The sequence below is a fragment of the Ostrinia nubilalis genome, chromosome 28 (genome assembly GCF_963855985.1).
Source record: "Ostrinia nubilalis chromosome 28, ilOstNubi1.1, whole genome shotgun sequence".
NCBI classification, from domain to species: Eukaryota; Metazoa; Arthropoda; class Insecta; order Lepidoptera; family Crambidae; genus Ostrinia; species Ostrinia nubilalis.
Window position 1 is genome coordinate 2,418,474 of NC_087115.1, and position 22,946 is coordinate 2,441,419.

The window sequence follows — 22,946 nt, forward strand, 5'->3', positions numbered from 1 at the left end:
TAGACACTGCAGCAGTGGTTTACTCGTTTAGACACTTCACGAAAGTGGTTTAGACTGGGTTACACTTCTAGACATTGGTTTAGAGTGGTTTAGACTGGTTTGAGATTACTGGCGATATCGTGTCCGTGAGCGCACTGGTTAGTAGCTAGTAGAGGCAGTGGTTTACTCTTTTAGACACTTCGCGACAGTGGTTTAGACTGGTTTAGACACTTCACGAGTGGTTTCGATGCTTAGTAGCAGTGGTTTACTCTTTAAGACATTTCACGACACTGGTTTAGACTGGTTTAGATAGATCACGAGTGGTTTAGACTGGTTTAGATACGTCGCTAGTGGTTTAGATTTCGCGAGTGGTATGTACTGGTTTGAGATTACTGGCGATATCGTGTCCGTGAACTTACTGGTTTAGTGGTTTGACACTTCGCGGCAGTGGTTTAGACTGGTTTAGATACTTAGCGGCAGCAGTTTAGACTGGTTTGAGTTTTGTGGCGAAGGCGTAATCATGTCCGTGAACTTACTGGTTTAGAGTGGTTTGATACTTCACGGCAGTGGTTTAGACTGGTTTAGAAACTTCGCGGCAGTGGTTTAGACTGGTTTGCGATTATTGGCAATATCATGTCCGTAAACTTACTGGTTTAGAGTGGTTTGACACTTCACGGCAGTGGTTTAGACTGGTTTGAGATTATTTTGCGTGCTAAATTGAACCTTATCCCGCCGGAATAAGCACTCACTTGTATCCGTAGGTCTCCAGCAGGTATCTCAGCACCGGCGGCAGTATAATACTCCCGAAGGCGGAGCCCGACATACAGATGCCGTTGGCGAGCCCGCGGAGACGGACGAAGTATGACGTCACTATGTACACAGTGGGCGGGAAGGCCAGGCCAGCGCCCGTTCCCACCATCGCTCCGAAACTGGAAAGAAAAATAATCTATTTGGCACCAAATACATAAACGAAAATCCGGCTCGAAGGACCAAAACTTTGTTTGGCGCCAAATACACAAACAAAAATCCGTCTCGAAGGATCAATATGTTGCTTCGATAGTGTCATAATTATTTTAGACATAGGACGTCCACTGCTGAACATAGGCCTTCCCCATAACTTCCACATCGCACGGTTGGTAGCGGCCTGCATCCAGCGCCTTCCTGCTACCTTTATCAGGCCTAAAAAGTATACCACAAGCAAACTCATCAAACGGACAATACTTCTTTTGTTGCCTCGCCTTATCCCGTTACGCTGGGTCGGCTTTCCCAATCATACTTGTTCATGGAGTCCCAATAGTAATACTTTCATGTCCTTTTGGACATTCGCCAATTTCGTGATTCATGGGTCTTCCTCTTCTTCTCTTTGGAAAGAGGTTTTAATCACGTGATCCTCTGGTCTTCTCTGGAAGAGAACCAAAGTGACTGACGTGGTGAACCAAAGTGGGCGGGGCAAATAGCTCGTAGAACTGATGGCCGCTGGGGCAGAAAAGTTCTCGAGTGGCGACCACGAGCTGGAAGACGTAGTGTGGGCAGGCCTCCTTCTAGGTAGACCGACGATCTGGTGAAGGTCGCGGGAGGTGCCTGGATGCGGGCGGTCTTTGTGGAAATCCTTGAGGAGGCCTTTGTCCAGCAGTGGACGTCTTTCGGGTGAAACGACGACGACTGGTCTTCTCATAACGGAATAATCAAACGCAATCCACTCACCTAAAGTACAGATACGTGATAGAAAAGGCACAGCTGCTGAATATCATCCCGAAGGCCGCGAAGCTGCCGCCGATGAGTGTCACCGTCCGGTACGACCACTTCACTGATAGAATTGAGGAGAGGGGCCCTGAGGACATAGAGGAAGAGAAGTAAATACAAAATAATATCAGAAAGAAAGAAACGACAATTGTGTTCCGGCAGTTAGAGGTAAGATAGCCAGTTCCTCCGTGGTTGAGGACTCCGGGTGAAGCTCGCTTCCACCTTCGGCCTGATCGTCACTTACCATCAGGTGAGATACAGGCCAAGAGCTTCCTCGTTGTGGATAAAAAAAAACAAAACATGTTTATGTATCACACATATTATATTGATAGAATTGAGGAGAGGACCTGAGGACAATCACAGTGTAGGCGACGCGTGAATGCATTATTTGTTTTTACTTAAATACCTAGTTCCTTTGTTAAATACCTAACTATGTATTCTTTATTTGACTTAATTAAACGTAAGGTGTTGCGCAGGTGACGCGAAGACAGCAGATTCGCGAGGGGCGAGAGGCGCGGGAGGGGCGGGCGCGTGCCCGCTAGTTTTGTCGAATACGGAAATCGATCGATCAATTTTTTTAGTCATCTTTTGGCACGATCGCGCACGCACGTACTTTGCGTCTCCTCCGTAATCACCATTTTCGTAAATGTATTCGTGTCTTTTTATTGAAATCGCGTTGTATCCGTTACAAAAGTGGTCTTCGAGCCGAATCAGTGTATACCACGACCTCACGAACTATGGTGGGCACTAGGAGTGCTACGAGAAGAAAAGAAGCGCTGCAAAAAGATACTCAACAAGCAAAGGACGAAGAAATGAAAATCGAACGCTCAGATGAATGTAAAGAACCTGTAGACCCAATTGAACCCGGGAACAAGATGATGGATGAAAATCAGCCCGGACCTTCTACGGCTCAAAGCGTTCGCAATTCTAACCTCAAAAAATTTTCTTCAACTTCATCGATAACCGCACGAAGAAAGAAGCTAGAACTTGAAGCAGCTCAGGCTAAGGCTAAAATTAGAATGGAGCTGATTGATAAACAGCTGGAAGTCGATCTCGCGGATCTTGAAGATATGAGCAGCTCCTCCTTACCGTCTGTTAAAGGTCGAAGCGATTGTGGTGACCATGTAGTGGAAAAGTGGCTAGAAAGTAACCAGCAGGAGGTAAAAACTCAGTGCGTTGTTCACGACGAATTGTGTCCGGCACCGCAGGAATCGGACCTGCACCGTATGAGGGCCGCCGGCCCACTGCCTCCTACTGAAAACTTACCTAATACTCACCCGCCGTCCGCTGCTACCACTGCTGGAACCGTGCACGCCTTAGCAAGCGCACTGAAAGACCTGGCCGCTGCATCTGCTGCTGGAGCTAGCAAACCTAACGATAGACTGCTAAATCGTTTGTGTACACCTCGAGACTTACCATTTTACTCTGGCGACCCACTTGAATGGCTTCAGTTCAAGCAGGCCTATGAAGAATCTTCTCAAGTCTGCAACTTCAGTGATAAAGAAAACCTGTGGCGTCTAAGAAAAAGCCTTCAAGGACCGGCAAAGGAAGCAGTGACAGCTTTACTCATTGGTGCTACTTCTGCAGACGATGTGATGAACACACTGGAGCTTCGCTTTGGGAATCCTGACGTCATAATTTCCAGGATCTTGCAAGACATAAATAAATTACGTCCAATGGCCCAAGAATATCACAAAGATATCATTCCCTTCTCCATAAAAGTAAGGAACTACGTGGCAGCCGTAACCGCCATCGGATGTGAAGATTACCTGAAAGGAATGAACGTAGTTTCAGTGATACTTTCTAAGCTACCAATAGTACTGATCTCAAAGTGGACCGACTACAGCTATCCTCTTATCAGTGATAAACAAAAACCGAAATTGCTCATATTGTCCGAGTTCCTGAACGAAGAAGCTGTGAAAATCACGAAAACTTCAGTTAATTTGTCAAACTTACAAAACTTTAGTAAACAAAGTTACAGTGAGAACTATAAACATCGTACTTTAATCGTAAACAATGAACAAAGTGCCAGCAAAAGTGATAGTGATATGTGTAGGTACTGTCGTGTATCTGAACATGCGTTACAGGACTGTAAAAAGTTTAAAAAATCGATGCGTAGGGACCGATGGGCGTATGTTAAAAAGCACGGTATTTGTTATAAGTGTCTAACGCCACAACATAAACAAGATAACTGCCCCGCGCCGGTCTGTGACGTAGACGATTGTGGACAGTCCCATCATCGTTTATTACATTACGTAACGAACAAGAACTCAGTGCCGCCGCGTAACAGTGTGAACGTAACCGATGTGTCTGAACTGGGAACTGAATCGCGAGTGGAAACCGTAAATCATTTAAAAGTGAACAGTTGTAAGGTTTTGTTAAAAACAGTGCCTATTTACCTACACGGACCTAACGGATCTTACAAGTGCGTAGCGTTACTGGATGACGGCTCCACTGTGACATTAATAAGCGCTGCACTTGCGTCGAGAGTAGGGCTGCGCGGTGATAAACAAACTATGCGTGTTTGCGGAGCCTGGGACGATAGTGAAGTGGTGTGCCATAGTGAGATACTGGACCTTAACCTATCTAACTGTGAAGGAATAAACTTTACTATTCGTGCGCGTAGTGTTGAAAACATGAACTTACCTGTGCAAAATGTGAACTTAAGTTATTATGAACTGATAAAACCTGAAATAAAACGTTTAATTTGTGATGGACAAAACAGACCGGAAATCTTGATAGGGCAGGACAATTACGATTTGCTCTTACCTTTGGAAATAATTAAGGGTAAATCTACCGACCCTTATTTTACTCGTACTCCGTTGGGGTGGTGCATGCACGGGTGCGCGCGCACTAGCTCGGGGTCTGATGATGGAGTGAAGCTTCAGTCTACTCTGTTCCTGTCAGAAAGAGAAAACAATGAATGTGAAATGATTTTAAGAGAAATGCAAGATGAAATGCGCCGATCTTTTGCAATTGAGTCGATGGGTGTGTCAAGTAAACTTAGACAAAATATACTGGATGTACAAGCCGATGAATATTTACAAAAAACTGCAAAATTAGAAAACGGCAGGTGGTATGTGGGGCTCCCATGGAAGGGCACCTTCGGTGAAATGCCAAACTCGTATGATAATGCATTGATGAGATTAAAAGGAGTCGAGAAGAAGATGAAATCGAGTCCAAGCTTCGCATCTCGATACAAAGATAGAATTGACCACCTGTTTAGTAATGACTACGCGGCTGAGTTCACTAAAACCTTAACTGAAGAAAAAATTTGGTATCTCCCGCACTTCGGCGTTGACAACCCTAATAAGCAAAAGCTACGACTTGTATTCGATGCCGCTGCAAAAAACAAAGGCTTGTGTTTGAATGATTACCTGTTGAAGGGTCCTGACCTACTTATTTCACTCTATGGAATAATGCTTCGATTTCGAGAAAATAAAGTGGCAGTAACTGCTGATATTAAAGACATGTTCTTAAGGATAAAAATACGCGCTGAAGACCGAGATGCCTTGCGTTTCTTATGGCGAGAATCGCCCTTAGAACCTGTCAAGACGTATGTCATGACGAGCCTTATTTTTGGTGCCAACTGCTCGCCCTTCGTATCACAGTTTGTGAAAAATAAAAACGCCGAGAGATTTGAGTCATCCATGCCGGCCGCTGTCCTAGCAGTCCATAAGCAACACTACATGGACGACTACATTGACTCCATAGAAAATGAAAATATGGCAACTCAGCTTGTGAATGACGTCACCTACATTCACGGGCAAGGCGGCTTCGAATTGAGAAACTGGAATTCAAATATTCAGTCTGTACTTCGCGATCTACCTAAAGAAAGCCTGAAATCGACACCTGTAACTTTCAGAAGTGGACAAGAATATGAAGGCGAACGTACTTTGGGCCTAATTTGGTTCCCGTCTGAGGACAGCCTAAGTTTTGATGTGTCATTCAAACGAATTCCCGCGCCAATATTAGCAGGACACAAAAAACCTACTAAACGATAGATGCTGCGTGTGCTCATGTCGATATTTGATGTCTACGGGTTTTTATCGCCTATCACTATCAAGGGGAAAATAATGTTACAGGACACCTGGAGATCTGGCATTAATTGGGACGATGAAATAACAGACAAAATATTTATCAAGTGGACAGAGTGGCTAAACATACTGAAAAACTTAAGTCAAATACGTCTACCGAGACACTACGAGGCGGCAACGAGAGATAATTACCGCGACGACTCAGAAGCTGTGCGAGAGGGCGCGACACACGATGTGGGAGCGAGCGCGTTGCACAGCTCGCAGCGACCCGCAGCTGAGCGCTATACACACCTACAGCTACACATATTTTGTGATGCGTCCACACAAGCGATGTGTGCAGCAGCTTACTGGCGTTGGATTGATTATAAACAAAACGTTCAAGTCGCCTTTGTATCTAGTAAATGCCGCGTCGCACCTGTGAAGTACGTATCTATGCCGCGCTTGGAGTTACAGGCGGCCGTTATGGCGGGAAGATTAGCCGACAGCATAATTCACGAACACAGAATTAAACCTGAAAGAAAAATATTTTGGTGTGATTCATCTACGGTTTTATATTGGATACGCAATGATGCACGGAATTATAAGGCGTACATCGCTCATAGATTAGGCGAGTTGGACGAACTAACGGAAATAAATGAATGGAGATACATACCTACTAAATTGAACATCGCCGATATCGCCACACGAGAATCCTGCGATATCAATACTTTGAAAAATGAGTGGATCTACGGGCCATTATTTTTGTACAACGAAGAGCAATCGTGGCCCCGAGAGGTAGAAATACAACCACCTGAAATTTGCGACCTAGAATGTGTAAACAATATTCAAGTTACAAGTGAGTGTTTACCTGCCGTCCCTGAACCTGAAAGGTTTTCTTCATGGCTCCGGTTGGTAAGATCTATGTGTACTGTGTTATGTTTTATAGATAGATGCAAGAAAGCTTCTACTGGTGGTGCAGATGGCGCGACAATGGAACGCGCTGAGAACTTGTTGTTGAAGTACTCCCAGATGAAAGCATTCCCAGATGACCTGCACAACCTGCAACATAACAAAAGGTTAGATAGTAAAAGTAAGTTACTTACCTTATCGCCGGTGCTCGCCGATGATGGTCTGTTGAAGCTGGCTGGCCGCATCGATGCTGCAAAAGATATACCTACCTACGTGAAACAACCTGTCATACTCGACGGCCGCTGCCATATCACTCACCTCATTGTTAAGTACTACCACATAAAAGCATGCCACGGTAATCAGGAAACGGTCGTGAATGAATTGAAGCAGAGGTACTGGATTTTACGACTTCGACCGACGGTGAAATATATAACCTCGAAATGTATGTTGTGTCGCATCAAGAGGGCTCAACCTCAACCACCCAGAATGGGTGACTTACCTGAAGCTCGGGTCGCTCACCATCAGCGCCCCTTTACTTTTACCGGAGTTGACTTGTTTGGACCTCTGGAAGCGACTGTCGGCCGCCATCGAGAAAAAAGGTACGGTGTAATTTTTACCTGTTTAACCGTTAGAGCCATTCATATTGAAATCGTGAACTGTCTGACTACTGATGCACTAATAATGGCTCTCCGGCGGATGGCGGCCAGAAGAGGGTGGCCACGATACTTATATTCGGACAATGGTACGAACCTGAGAGGGGCTGATGCTGAGCTGAAGAAATGCATCCTAGAACTAGACGAAAAACTGCTGAAAGAGGGAGCTACAACCTACGGTATGACAACTTCTTGGATTTTTATACCCCCAGCTAGCCCACACTGGGGAGGTGCGTGGGAACGGCTGATTAGAAGTGTGAAGACTACACTTAAGGTAGTATTGAAAGAACGAGCTCCACGTGACGAAACACTCCAAACACTGATGGCTGAAGTGGAACAGATAATAAACAGCCGTCCCCTCACGCATGTCACAGTTGAACCAGATAGTACAGAATCACTTACACCAAATCATTTCTTACTCGGAACCTCCTCAGGCTCACCAACCCTTGGTGCCTTTGATGAATCTGATATGAACCTTCGAAAACAATGGCGTATAAGTCAAAGATTGGCAGACATGTTTTGGAGGCGCTGGGTGCGGGAGGTGCTTCCTGATATGCGTCCGAGACAGAAGTGGCAAGATGAGCAGAAACCCCTGAAAGTGGGAGATCTTGTCCTGATTGTAGACCCCAGCTCCCCTAGAAACGTGTGGCTGAAAGGCTTGATCCAGGCTGTACTAGCCGGCAGAGATGGGCGAGTCCGAGTAGTTGACATAAAGACAAAGTCCGGGCTCTTGCGGCGGAATGCGACCCGCGTCGCACGTATAGCAATGGGTGATGAGTGCTGTAGCAGCACTAAGGGGGGGAGTGTAGGCGACGCGTGAATGCATTATTTGTTTTTACTTAAATACCTAGTTCCTTTGTTAAATACCTAACTATGTATTCTTTATTTGACTTAATTAAACGTAAGGTGTTGCGCAGGTGACGCGAAGACAGCAGATTCGCGAGGGGCGAGAGGCGCGGGAGGGGCGGGCGCGTGCCCGCTAGTTTTGTCGAATACGGAAATCGATCGATCAATTTTTTTAGTCATCTTTTGGCACGATCGCGCACGCACGTACTTTGCGTCTCCTCCGTAATCACCATTTTCGTAAATGTATTCGTGTCTTTTTATTGAAATCGCGTTGTATCCGTTACACACAGGTTTTTATAAAGTCCGGTCGCCGAGCAGATAGAATTTCTTACAATGACCCCAAGCTACATCCTTATTGCAGTCCCGCTCGCACACTCACTGCGGTCGCCCGTCGCAGAGTGTGCGAGCGCGACAGCAATATATGTAATTACACGCAAGCGATAAGGATTGTACGAAATTCTATCTGCTCGGCCACCGGACTTTAGAAGATCCACAATGTATGAACAAAAAACCCAGAATCACAATAACTCATGACTTAGTTATTAAAAAAATTCTGGCGTTATGAATCGCCTCTCGATCTAAACATTTTTAAAATAACTTGAAAAAATCGAACTGCCTAAGGTGGGAATCGAACCCACGACTTTTCGCTTGCCGGGCGACTTCTCTTTATCGGCATTCTGACATTGACATCGTTGGGCTATGGTAGCCTGTCACTTTATCTAAACACGCGGTAGCGTGTCAAGCCAAGTTCAAGTAACAGAACTGTCGAGCAGCACCGTGTGTATTACACGAATCATTTGGAGCCACTTTTGCCCTCTTAATTTAAAAACTATTTCACATAAACGTTTCAAAGGACAGTGCCTTTCCATGTATGGAAGTTGGACCAGGTGCTGCCCAGAATGAAACCGGTTTACACATGTGTATTGGCCTGAGGAACAAAATGCACTATGGGTTGATTCTGGGCAGCACTTGGTCCAGACCCTGGCATTATCTGGCTCATAATATTAGTACGGATATTGACTCGGGACTATTCCCACCACTGCAACTCCTGTGTAGCCAGGATCTACAGCTTGACCGCCATAAAAACCCAACCAATGAAGGTCAAGTTTGTCCCGGGGAAAAGTTAAACTGTCATTGGAATTGGACCCGCAACGAAATTAATCAGAAGAACATAGGTGGAGTTCGAAATTAAGGTTCGACTTCCCTCCATTGCAAAGCGGATGACAGGTGACAAACAAAGGTTTAAAACCTTAAAGAAAAGATTATACACCACGGACAATAAATATCAAGGGGGCCTATCTTACGAGCAATTAGCAATTACCTGCCAATAATATTTAATTATATTTTAAGTTCGCCTAATGTTAATATTTTCGGCATTGAAGTATAAATAAATAAATAAATATTTTTCACAAAATCGCTTAAAAGCACGAAATTTTTTCCTTGTCGCGACAAGATCGGTGTAATAAATTGCGGAATCAGATGTTGCGGATATTGTCTCACCTAAACTACTGTATAAAAAGTAGCACAGCGCGACGATTCCAGACGAAGCGGACGCGCTGGTCTGGAATACGTCGTTGAATTCCACCAGCAGCACGCCGAAGGACTTGATCGTGCCTGGGATGAGGATGTTGACCAGCGTCGCTCCTGGAATGGAAAAAGGTTTGAATATTAATAAAAAACCTTGTAATAGGTGATGTGGAATAATGATGATCGTACACATAAGGAATCGAAGGTGGAATAGAAGTTTTTAAAACTGTCAAAACTTGTCATTGTAAATTTAGTATTAATCTAACCAAATGATGTAATCTGTTGTGTTTTCCAATAAAATAAAATAAAAAAATAAAAACGAGACTCTCCCATAGGTTTTCTCAATTCAACTACTTTTTTCAATAACAATGCATCAAAAGTCTTAATTTACAGGTAATTTAAAACTAATTAAGTTTTTAAGACAAGATAAAAAAAGTTGTGATTTCGAATTATTGGGGAATCGTGTCAAATACATAGTCTACTAGCTTTCCGCCCGCGGCTTCGCCCGCGTGGAATTTTGTCTGTCACAGAAAAACTTTCTCGCGCGCGTCCCTGTTTCAAAAACCGGGATAAAAACTATCCTATGTTCTTTCCCGGGACTCAAACTATCCCTGTGCCAAATTTCATCAAAATCGGTTCAGTGGTTTAGGCGTGAAAGCGAGACAGACAGACAGAGTTACTTTCGCATTTATAATATTAGTATAGATTGCTTCCTTCCGAGCGGGTGTTTTGCTCGAGGACCAAGATCCAGTTGTTTATCATGAAGTAAACTCTGAAACCGCGATGCAGGTTTTTGTTGGCGCGCTTTTGACTTTTGCAGTCTAAAGTGGTTTTGAACGATTACGAGTTTCGACTGTAACAAATTAATACACTTTTATCTGCTCAAATCATACGGTAGCCCTGACCTTGACCAACTAACTGTGACACTAATAACCGTTGCTCTATTCGGGTATTTCAATTGACAGTGTTTTATTCTGTATTGTCTGTATACAATAGGCCATACATACGCAATACTTGTTTGTTTTGGTAATAAAATTATCTGTAAATTGTATGGCAACATGTAACAAAAATACGTTGCGAAAATACTCGTAGTAGGCTGTTATAACTTGTAAATATACTCAACATCAAATAAACCGCACCTTCCGCGACGTGAACTTTAACGATTTTCTTCTGACACAATCATGGTACCCCAACAATATTGGTGTTATTTGAAAGCCCAATAAATATCCTTAAAGAAAAACACATTTAATTTCTTAATAAATGATTAACATATACCATAAATGTGACTTGAAAAAATACCTCACTTTGGGCCCACCTATGGGATCAATTAGACCAATTTTTATGGTTATAAAACCAAATAATGATTTCACGTGTCCTCTTTAACAGATGGATAGCAATTAAACCCAACTTAACAGTTTTATAGCCATAAAAGTTGGCTCTAGCGTAACTACCTATTTTTTGAAGAAGTGACTCTGGATCCTTCTAAAGACACATTTTTGGGGTAAAAACCTTTCCTTTAATGAAATGAAGGTTAGAACTAGGCTTTTAAATGGTACCAATATTGGTGGGAAGTGGGGATGCATACGTTTGAAAATGCTTGTTGCGGGAGGTGCGATTTATTTGACGTCGAGTGTATGTTGTTTTCCTTGGTTTTGTTGATTTACAAAAAATAACAACGTTTCAGTAAATATTATTTCTTCTTTAGCCGCTAAATGCGAGCGAGCGAGAGGAGTAAATATACCACGAAAGTATGGTGAATTTGATATTTTAGGGCGCACGGTAGGGTACCACGCCAAGATACATTAAATTTCTACGAACACAAGTACAACGCTCGTACTTTCTAAAATATTCAGTCAGGACACGGCCTTACTCAGGCGCTCATCGGTTGCTTTTCTTATAATATGTAGGTTACCTCATAATCATACATCAGTCCTCTTTTAAATCAAATCCCGGTTATTACCCAAAAATTCCTTCGGCCACCCATCCAACTACAACCATCCGAAGAGATGCTTAACAATGTTTAGCGGTATCAAAGCTTCTCGACCACTAGGCCACGACGCTCTCGCGTATGACCGTCGAATTTTCTGGTATATTCCAATATTCCAGCATCGCTGCTTTAGGCCTACTTCTGCTGCAGTAAACAACTTTTAAAGTGTAGGAATTGGCTTACACAATCGCGAATATTCCAGTACAAGCAGTGATTTACCTACGAGCACGTACCAGCACCCTTTAGTTTTGCATTGTCAGTACTAAATCGTATTCCCAATAGTATTTCTTACAACTTTGTCTGCACACCCATCCTATTTTAGCCATCAGAAAATATGCTTAACAATTTTTAGCGGTATCAAACCGTCTCAACCACTAGACCACGACGCTCTCAGCAATCTAACGTCAAATTGTCCAGTATAACCACTCATTTACCTACGAGCACGCACCAGCCCCATTTGCCGTCGGGAGGCGCCATCTCCCAGTCGCGCTCCGGCGCCGGTCCGATGGTGAACCGGCCGCCCACCGGGCCCTGCTCCGAGGGGAGTTTTACTGTGGAAGAAGAAAGGGTATTTGTTAGATTGGATGCATATACACATTACTGAAGTATTTGGATGAGGGCAGATGAGGCCTCTCCCAAGAAAATCCTTGGAGGAGGCCTTTGTCCAGCAGTGGACGTCTTTTGGCTGAAGCTAACGAATACACGCACACTTTAAGAGAGTCAAGGCAGCGCAGCTCCTCGTCCGGACTTCAGATTGAAGCTCATAGCAGACTTATCAACTCGGAAAGGGATCAACACCGTCTCGCCTTTCGCGAGTTTTCATCGCCTTTCCGCGCTGTCAATTGTGAGGCGAGGCGTTTACGTTACGGTGCGGATAAGTGTGCGTTGCAGTATGGAGTTTCATGCAAAGAATACTGACCGCCTCGAGTTGATACGGTTACGATCCCTTTCCGGGTTGATAAGTGCTACATCATTAAATCGCTTATAATAAATAGTATTGTAGGCCCACGCTTAAACGTGCACCGATAGTTTCGCGATAACACATCGTCTGCTGCTGCGTGGAGTCAGCTTAATCTTTACTGATTGGGTTTTTATTGGTGGTCAAGCTGAACGAGAGGTGGGAATAGTCTTGTGCTGGGAGGAGTTGTCAGCTATAAAATGACACCATAACCAGAGTAAATACAAATGAGTAGGTCATCTTCATAGAAACGCACCGAGCGCGGTTTGTATGTAAGCGCGCCAATAATTCACCACTCTCTATTAAACAAAATTCGGCGGAACCACGATTGGCTCCCCGCTAATCCCCACAAAATTTTGTCAGTGTGTGCGTGCGCGCCGCATACGTGTTGGCGCACTCACATACAAACCGCGCCCGTGCGTTTCTATGAAGATAACCTACTCATTTGTATTTACTCTGCCATAACACCTAAATAATTAAAAATCCTCCAACGCGTCTGTCTGTTCGCGATTAACTCAACAACTGACCGGATTTTCATGCGGTTTTCTCCAATAGATAGAGAGATTATTGAGGAAGGTTCGGGTACATAATTTGTCAAGGTTTGGAATTAATTGGTTCAATATAAGGATAATTTATAACGATATTAATATTTATGTATGTATTATACAGGGTGACAGGTAAAGCGATACATTCCTTGAAAGGGGTTAAAGTAGAGCTTATTTGCAGTCATTTAAGTCATATGACACCATGTCCGAAACTTGTTCATTTCCAAGTTATTCAAGATTTAAGTATTTTTTTAAAAATCTCCAGATTTTATGTTAAAATGTATCCTTGTAATGAAGAATACGGAATAATGTTAACTTTTTTGTTGTATTCGTATAGCTAAATAATAAGATTGACATTTTAAATTAAAATTTGCAAGAAAGAATCGTCATTACTCAAGTAAAAGCTAAAAAACCATGTTTTATTTTGCAAAAAAAATATGTTTTAGGTAATTAAACGAAGAATTTCCAAGAAAAAATGTATGGAATGTTGTGTACAAATTACAGAATTTAGTTCCTTGATTCATTAGCTATTCAAAAAGGTACAGGTGTTTAACAAACACTACATAATTATTTTTTTATTTGAATTTAAACGTCTAGTAAGATACTTTCATAAAAAAATAAATAAATAAAAAAGTCACACTAACAACTGTTCTTGGGTCTCAATAAATGAAAAACTTAGTATTTTAATAATAATTGTATCACCTGATTTTATCTAGGTACATTATTTTAAGTCCTGCTCAAACTGTGAGCCCCGTCTTCTAATACAAGCTCGTAGTCTGTTTCTCACTTTTGTTTTTGTGACTCTTGCTGTCAAACTGCTGAATATCTTGAGCTGCCCTCTGAATGCGCTCACGAAGCTCTTGCTCGTTGTTTACGGGGGTTACATACAAGAGATACTTCATGTGACCCCATAAATAAAAATCGCAAGAGGTCAGATCCGGACTTCTGGCTGGCCAAGGAATGGGTCCACCGCGCCCAATCCAACGAAGTGGATATTGTTGATCCATCCATTGGCGTACACTGATCCGAAAGTGTGCTGTGTGTGTGAAAGCTTCGTGAGCGCATTCAGAGGGCAGCTCAAGATATTCAGCAAAGTTTGACAACAAGAGTCACAAAAACAGAAGTGAGAAACAGACTACGAGCTTGTATTAGAAGACGGGGCTTACAGTTTGAGCAGGACTTAAAATAATGTACCTAGATAAAATTAGGTGATACAATTATTATTAAAATACTAAGTTTTTCATTTATTGAGACCCAAGAACAGTTGTTAGTATGACTTTTTTATTTATTTATTTTTTTATGAAAGTATCTTACTAGACGTTTAAATTCAAATAAAAAAATAATTATGTAGTGTTTGTTAAACACCTGTACCTTTTTGAATAGCTAATGAATCAAGGAACTAAATTCTGTAATTTGTACACAACATTCCATGCATTTTTTCTTGGAAATTCTTCGTTTAATTACCTAAAACATATTTTTTTTGCAAAATAATACATGGTTTTTTAGCTTTTACTTGAGTAATGACGATTCTTTCTTGCAAATTTTAATTTAAAATGTCAATCTTATTATTTAGCTATACGAATACAACAAAAAAGTTAACATTATTCCGTATTCTTCATTACAAGGATACATTTTAACATAAAATCTGGAGATTTTTTAAAAATACTTAAATCTTGAATAACTTGGAAATGAACAAGTTTCGGACATGGTGTCATATGACTTAAATGACTGCAAATAAGCTCTACTTTAACCCCTTTCAAGGAATGTATCGCTTTACCTGTCACCCTGTATATAGGGTCCTTCTAAATCAGCTACGTTCCGTTTAATGGGAGCATGTATACGTCACACTGAATACGTTCCCAAAGTTTGAGCCAAAAATTCAGGCTAGTTTCCGAGATAATTAAGGAAACAACTTCATTTCTTATCAACCCAATACAACACCCTGTTCAGCTGATTCACTACTACACTGACAAAAATCCGCACGCACACGAGCTTACGTAATGGCCGCCATTGCGCTTGTGCTGGCCGTTGGGCCACTGGCCGCGAACACAAGAGTGCCGCCGGACGACGGACCGGGCGCCACACAAGCTATTCTAGGGCTACTACTAGTTATTTAAGGAATTAAATTGAGTTATTCGTCATCTCGCACCTCTAAAGATGCTAGTTGGCACCTTCTGTTTTTTATGTCATCAACTCGCACCTTTTTGAAATCTGACGTGTTTATGTATAGTCATCTACAAAAATGTTTTAATGAATGACTTAAAGGAATGTGTAAGCCACTTGCAATGAGTTGAGTTTAATAATAAAACAAAATGTACTTTTCAGATAGGTTTATATTCTAAATCAACATGCTAATAAATATAAATCGGGAAGAAACAAATTATCAACAACTAGCGGCCGCGTGGACCTCGTTTAATTACTAATGATGATGATAGATGGAGTTTCACGTCTTCCCCTGCATGAATAATTTACGAACGTCCAATTTTTTGTCCAGCGCTGTAGATTTTAACCAGTGACGATAGATGGCGCTTTTTACCCACGTCTTATTTATTTATTGAAATTTAGTTGGTCACATATCGTCATAAATTATAGCCTATATGTTAATCTGGGTTATATACAATAATACTAATAAAAAAAAAGTATATAAGTAGTATATCCGTTAAGCTAGCACCCATAACACAAGCATTAAGTTGCTTACTTTGGGGCTAGCTGGCGATGTGTGAAATTGTCCAAAGATTAAAAAAAAAATACTGTAAATTTTGAACAAAATCCGTTCAGTAGTTTTTGCATGAAAGAGTAACAAACATTCAGACATCATGACATCATCCAAACTTTCGCATTTATAATATTAGTAGGAAGTAGGATATCACAATGTCCTGAGGATACCTAATACCTAGTATGTAAACTGTCTACTAATATTTAAGTAGGTATATTTAAAAACAAAGCTAGATTTCTAGCTATTTAGTAATGGCGAATTATAATAAGTCAAGCCGCAGATATATTTTTTTGCCACGGCATCTAACCTCAGATTTTATAACTAAGCCACGGGATATTAAAAGGCTTCAAATATATTAATTCGCGTTCTTTTAAATGCCACCTAAATATCCCAAAGAAAGTGTCAAATGAAGAACAACAATTATTATTACCAATTTTACAATTAACTAACAATTTACATTGTACAGCTTTAACAAACAATCCTAAAAAAATAGTTCAAGCTTGAACTAGAGAACATCAAATCTTATAAATTTAGCTTCTGAAATAATACATTCGTATTCTTTTAACATGAAAAATGGCCAGGCAATGAAAATGTACAGAGGGAAATGCTTGGAACATATTTTTTTACATAGTAACTTTGTTTGGATTAGGTAGTTAGGGGATGAACATTATCAAAAGTTCTCCACCGCAGCCTTTGAAGGTCCCATTTTTGGGTTTTTCGCTTAAATGTCAAAAACTATCTAAATAAAAAACCAAGCATCCTAGCGATATGAATACTTCTAGAGAATTAAAATTAATTTATTTTTTAAGTCAAGTTTTTGTATATCTTGTATAGTTTTCGAGATATCTGCTCTTCAAAGTTTTGTAAAACATAAACATTTTTGCCTTACATTTTCAAACTATGAGGAAATAGTTGCCATAATTTATTATTAGATGACAAGTTTGGGTTAGGGTTAGGACAATGTTGTTTTAATCTACCCACAAAATTTAATAAAATTTGAATTTGTGGTTCCTTAAAAATTCACAAAAAATGTTAGTATGGAAATAATCAATTTTCGTAAAATTCTTCTTACAAAACGCTAATTTAATAAGTAAGGAACTAGTATAAATAATCTATACTTAGAATAAATCTGTAGAAAGGTCAATTCTGTACATGAAATATATTTTCAAAATAACTATCAGGGGGTGATTAGTGATCGATACTGATGCCAAAAATGCAATCAGTAAAATTTTTGTCTGTCTGTCTGTCTGTATGTTCCTTATAGAAACAAAAACTACTTGACGGATTTTAACGAAACTTGGTACAATTATTCTTCATACTCCTGGGCAGGTTATAGGATACTTAGGAATTCCCACGGGAACGGGAATTAGCGGGAAAATCCTTTTGTACGAAAAATCTAAACCGCTTAAGTTAGACGCTTGAAATTTGGCATGCAGATACCTTAGTAAACTTAAAGCTTAGTTACAACAGGATATTGCAAAATTCCCACGGGAACGGGAGTTAGTGGGAAAAAACATTTGTATGAAAAAATCTAAACCGTGTAAGATAGACTCTTGAAATTTGGCATGCAGGTACCTTAGTAAACTTAAAGCTTAGTTACAACAGGATATTACAAAATTCTCACGAGAACGGAAGTTAGCGGGAAAAAACATTTGTATGAAAAAATCTGAACCGCGTAAGATAGATGAAGGGGGGGTAAAACGAGATTCACGCCCACGAAGTCGCGGGCGGCCGCTAGTTCCTAATAAAAGGTTATTTATTGCAAACAAATAATTTGAATTTGAATAGGTAAATAAAATTATCTCTTGGTAGAAGAGAAAAGAGACAGGAGTTTCATACATTTCATACAAAAAAAATATGTTTAAATATCCGTTGTTTTTTTTACTTTGCTTAGTTTGGGACTAGAAGCGTAGCGTAAAATGTTTAAGGATATTTATTTATTTATTTCATTTTAAAGGAGTAAGAATGGATTTAAGTAGAAAAAATATGTCATTTTCACTTCTTTTCAGTTATTTTACAACGTAAGAAAAACCAGATATTCTACAAAACGAATGTACATTTATTAGTCTAGGTCTTTTAGTTTCGACGTCATTGTTGAACAAGGATACCCCTTCCCAGTGGTTCCATAGCGCGGTCAACATACGAAAATGCACTGATTCAAAGAATCCCTTAAAGTTTGATCACTACATGCCCGACACACTGAAAGTTTTTAGTTTCAATTCGTTTTTATTTGACTGTACTTTTGAAAAGGTGCGAGTTGACGAACAAAATAATAGGTAAAATCGGAATTCCCAACTCGCGCCTGCTAGCGAGTTTGACAGGTGCGAGATGACGAACAACCCGTTACATCCATTCGTAATTAATACTTGAGGAATGTCAAGGAGGCCGCGTAGTAACTGGTAGCACGTAAATAAATATAGGTAGAAAACTAACTTCAGAGAACAAGGAAAAAGTATATTAATTTTCTTTGACTTTAATTGATACCTTTCTTTAAGCTACCTATTATAATTAACAGAAAATGTGTAAGGATAGGTTTTTGAAACAACAAAGAAAAAATTTTAAATAAAGAAAGAAAGAAAGAAAGAAAGAAAATCTTTATTTGACAACAACAATAGTAGAAAATAGATACATTCATTTTAGAACACAAACATCAAAAAGGAGAAAGAAAAAAGGAAAAAATAATAATAAAGTTGTCAAAAAGGCCACCCACTCAGTAACGTCTTGGCCCGTTGACCAAGACACTGATTTTCAGTGGGCGCCTTTTTGTACGTAGGGGCATTCAATTATACAAAATAAACAACAAAAAAATAATTGCATTAAATAATTATAAATTAAAATTAGTCAAAATAAAAGAAATAAAAAAAAATATAAAAAATTGGATTGAAAAAAAATAATTACATAATAAAACTAATAAAAATAACAATCATCATCAACACAAAAATAATAAAAAAATAAAGAAAAATAAAATACAATTTACAATAAAATATGACACATTGAGACACGATAAAAATGAAATTAAATAATAATATGAAAAATAAATTAAATGTCAATACAAAAGAATCTATGGTCAGATGTGCGCGGCCAAAGGCCAAATAAAATTTTATTTTACAGCAAATTCAACACTTACTTGTTTTTAAGTGTTTTTGAAAGAAACTGTATTGGAATTATTGGTTAACTAGCTATTGCCCGCGGCTTCACTTTCATGTTGTCAATTTTATAGAAATTACTTAGAAATTATATCGAATGTTTCGTATGGCAAAGTAAAAGCCAAAATATTAACCTATTACTAGAACCTGCGTACGTCTATGTTTGTTTGTTATGTCTTATTGAAATAAAATATCGTTTCTTAATTACGTTTTAGTGCAGTTAAGATAAATGCGGCCCTTTATTAATAGCTACCTCGCACAGCTTGGCTGAATGCCAACTGGAGCTGGACTCTGGAGGGAGCATACGGGTTCGGATCTTGACTACTTAAATACATAAAAGGTACATTGGTACATACGGTTTGGCCAAACCAACGCGATCAGCCGGCGTGCAGCGATGGCGATCAGACTTAAATGCATTGATCGCTTGCCTTGGACATTTTTACACTGCACCGCTAGCCTCAAACTAAGCAAAGCTTGTACTATGGGTACTAGACAACGGATATAAACATACTTAAATACTTTTTTTTGTAAATACACACACATATTATACATAGAAAACACCCCAACCCGTCACAAAGCTTAAAATTCATCATTTCAATTTCTGCCCGGCCGGGAATCGAACCCGGGACCTCTCGGCATAGTAGTCCGTTCTGACACCAAACGGCCGACTAATACTAATAATCCTTGGGGGAGGCCTTTGTCCAGCAGTGGACGTCTTTTGCTTGAAAATAAATAGGGTCCAATTACACAACCGTATGTTTTATGTACACAGAATTAGAGTTTGTTTACCATAACTTCAATTACAGTAATTTTCTTTGAAAAACTAATTGTTCATACAAAACGGTTTTGATATCATTTATCTTCATGCCAATACTAAATTTAGTTTATTAACTACAACAGCACATCGAGTTAGGGCTTGTTGCCACGGAGACATCCCGTTTTTTGCAGGATCGCGTATAAAGCCTGGTCCGTGAGCACGTAGAATCCCGTCCAATGACTCCAAGCTGCCCCTCCTTGTCGCTCGCACGTAATTATGTTGCTGTCGCGCTCGCACACTCACTGCAGGCGCGCGTCGCACAGTCGCGACAGCAATATAATTACGCGCGAGCGATAAGGATGGGTAGCTTGGGGTCATTGGACGGGATTCTACGTGCTCACGGACCAGGATTTAGTATGTGTATACAGAGTGGAAACGATAAGTGATCTCACGCGATTAATTCTAAACTATACAAGATATTAAAAAACTAGTTACTGATCCTGAAAGTGCTTCATAAGCTCTATCAAACGGTATCAATAATAGGTTACAGAATAAACTGGATCAATCCAAAAATTCAATGTTTCCATCTTCCATTCGTGAAGCACTTTCAGGATCAGTAAGTTTTTCGATATCTTGTATAATTTAGAAATAATCGAGTGAGATCACTTATCGTTTCCATCCTGCACACCTCAAGAGTTCGTTTGTTGAACGCGCTAATCTCAGGAACTGGTCCGATATGAAGCCCATTTATCTAGGAGTAGGAAGGCTTTAGGCCTACATCACACTACAGCCAATAGGGGCTGAGCAGTAAAGAAAAATGTTGCACAAACGGGAAATATTATTCAAACTATTTTCACGCATACGAAGTCGCGGGCACAGCTAGTCTATTATAAGCATAAAAGATGCGTACCTTTCTTTTCCCCTTTGTTTTCATTGTTTTTATTATCCTCCATTATAGACAACAAACACTATTTTCAACGCATGTTCGTTTTGTATGAAAATTCGCGTGTAACTAAATTATTAGAAAAATCCTTGCATATCTTCAATTATCGACAAAACAATCAATTTTGTATCCAATCACTTTAACATTAAGGTCGAAATATTAATCAGTCAATTTGGAAAACGGTTTTTGGTGAAAAATTTTAATGACTCTTATTTCAAGGGGGATAAGGTTGAAATAATTTTGTTCTACATCGGACAGCAGTAAATTATATCATAATTAGTTTTAAATGCAGTAAGAAAAACGCATCTATTACAAATTGACTAGCTTTTTAACGCGGCTTCGTATAAAAAAATAAAATAAAATAAAAAACTTTATTTCCGAAAGGTACACAAATACAAAAATTCACTGGTGTAATTATATCAATGAGGTTTTTCGCGTATGAAAGATCCGCTAGATGGCGGGACGTGGATGTGGGGTTTGACTGCTGCGTGATTGGTGGATTTTGACATATCTGTCAATGTCATGTCAAAAATAAGCGTGAAATCTGTTTATTAATTAATTGCATACTATCGAATCCATATTATGTTAATTTATTGTTTAAAATTCATGTATTTATTCAATCAAATCACGTATTTAATTTTGATTAAATTAAGCAAAGCAATTTTTTTATGTTTGGGGAAAACCGGGATAAAAATTATCCTACGTTGTTCCTATCTTTACAGGATCGATGTGTCTGTCACAGATTTTGCCCTAATTTCGTCTCCTAAATATACAGAACATTTTAAAAAATCTGGTAATCTCCGATTAGCGGAAATAGCTGTCTTTGCATGGGGATCCGTATTTATAACAAAATCCCTAAAGAAATAAAAGATCTTTTTTTCTTTTCTTTCTTTTTTCAGCCAAATGACGTCCACTGCTGGACAAAGGCCTCCCCCAAGGTGACCAAAAGATCTTAATATATTTAAAAATAGACTACACAGGTGGCTTATGAACCATAGTTTTTATGAAATCTGGGGGCACGGCAGTGCCCCCACCAAGTCGAGCAAAAAAGCGGCACGGCCGTACCATCCTTTTCTCGAAGCAATTTAGGCCATTTTCGACCGCCTGTAACTTCGTTGTGGATAAAACTAGAAGGCTGAATTTTCATTAGCTATGCAGGCATTGTAAAGACACGGTATATTTAAAATTTCATTCAATTTGAACCAGTAGTTTAAGAATTATAACGGGTCAAAGTTACTTAATTTTGTCACTCACTGACTGACTCACAGACTCACTGACTCACCGATCATCAAAACTCTAAGGCACTTCTAGCAGACCTAGAAGCTTCAAATTTGGAATATAAGTAGTGTTTGGTGTATGAATCAAGGAAAAACTTAAATATTTGGGGGCACGGTAGTGCAACCGCCAAGTCGAGTAAAATTTTTCAATTTCGGTCCAGTTTTCTAGATACATAACTGCTGTCTACAAAATACAAAAAGAAATGAGATCCCATCAAAAACAATACTTGTCAAAAAAACCAAGTCTCGCAACTCAGTTGTTCTACGGTAAAAAGTTGTGAGATCCATGTAATACCAAGTCCAGGCCAGGAAATCTTTAACGTTTTACATAAATATATTGACTTGGCCATCGCATGAAAACACGTGTAAATTAAATTATTTAGTGCGATGGCCAAGTCAATAATTTATGAAAAACGTTAAAGATTTCCTGGCCTGGACTTGGTATTACATGGATCTTACAACTTTTTACCGTAGAACAACTGAGTTGCGAGACTTGGTTTTTTTGACAAGTATTGTTTTTGATGGGATTAAGGTATTCTTGACATTCAAATATGTATAAATGTAATTTTTGACATAGCTGACATAATACATTTATTGGACATTTTATTATTGTACTTACTGTTGAAAATGGATATAATTATAATGACATTGTTTCTTTTTTATGTATTAATATTCAAACTTGCATGCTTCTTGATGTAGCAAAACATGTGGACTTATTTCTTAGCTGTAACAACTGTATACCATGTTTAAGGGAAATAAACAATTATTCTATTCTATTCTATTCTAAAAAGAAGCCAAGTTACTTCTAATAACATCTATTTTTTAGCGTTTTTAAAGCCTATTTGCAGCAATTAAAGACTTGTTGTTGGGTGTGGTCTATACGTCGCATCACGTGATCTATCAAGACAAACAGTGCAATCTCATTGTTTTATATCAATTAAAGT

At 39.6% G+C, this 22,946-nt stretch overlaps 1 protein-coding gene across 1 annotated transcript in view; it reads right to left on the reverse strand.

The window, feature by feature from the left end:
• The window catches only part of LOC135085357 (uncharacterized), a 61,965-nt gene that overhangs the window by 15,443 nt on the left and 23,576 nt on the right, over nucleotides 1–22,946 (reverse strand). The window contains exons 3-6 of the mRNA XM_063980147.1: nucleotides 12,095–12,211; nucleotides 9,647–9,790; nucleotides 1,684–1,810; nucleotides 729–908 (exon numbers count right to left, since the gene is read on the reverse strand). Coding sequence (XP_063836217.1) covers nucleotides 729–908; nucleotides 1,684–1,810; nucleotides 9,647–9,790; nucleotides 12,095–12,211 — 568 coding nt within the window. The remainder of the gene's footprint in view (nucleotides 1–728; nucleotides 909–1,683; nucleotides 1,811–9,646; nucleotides 9,791–12,094; nucleotides 12,212–22,946) is intronic.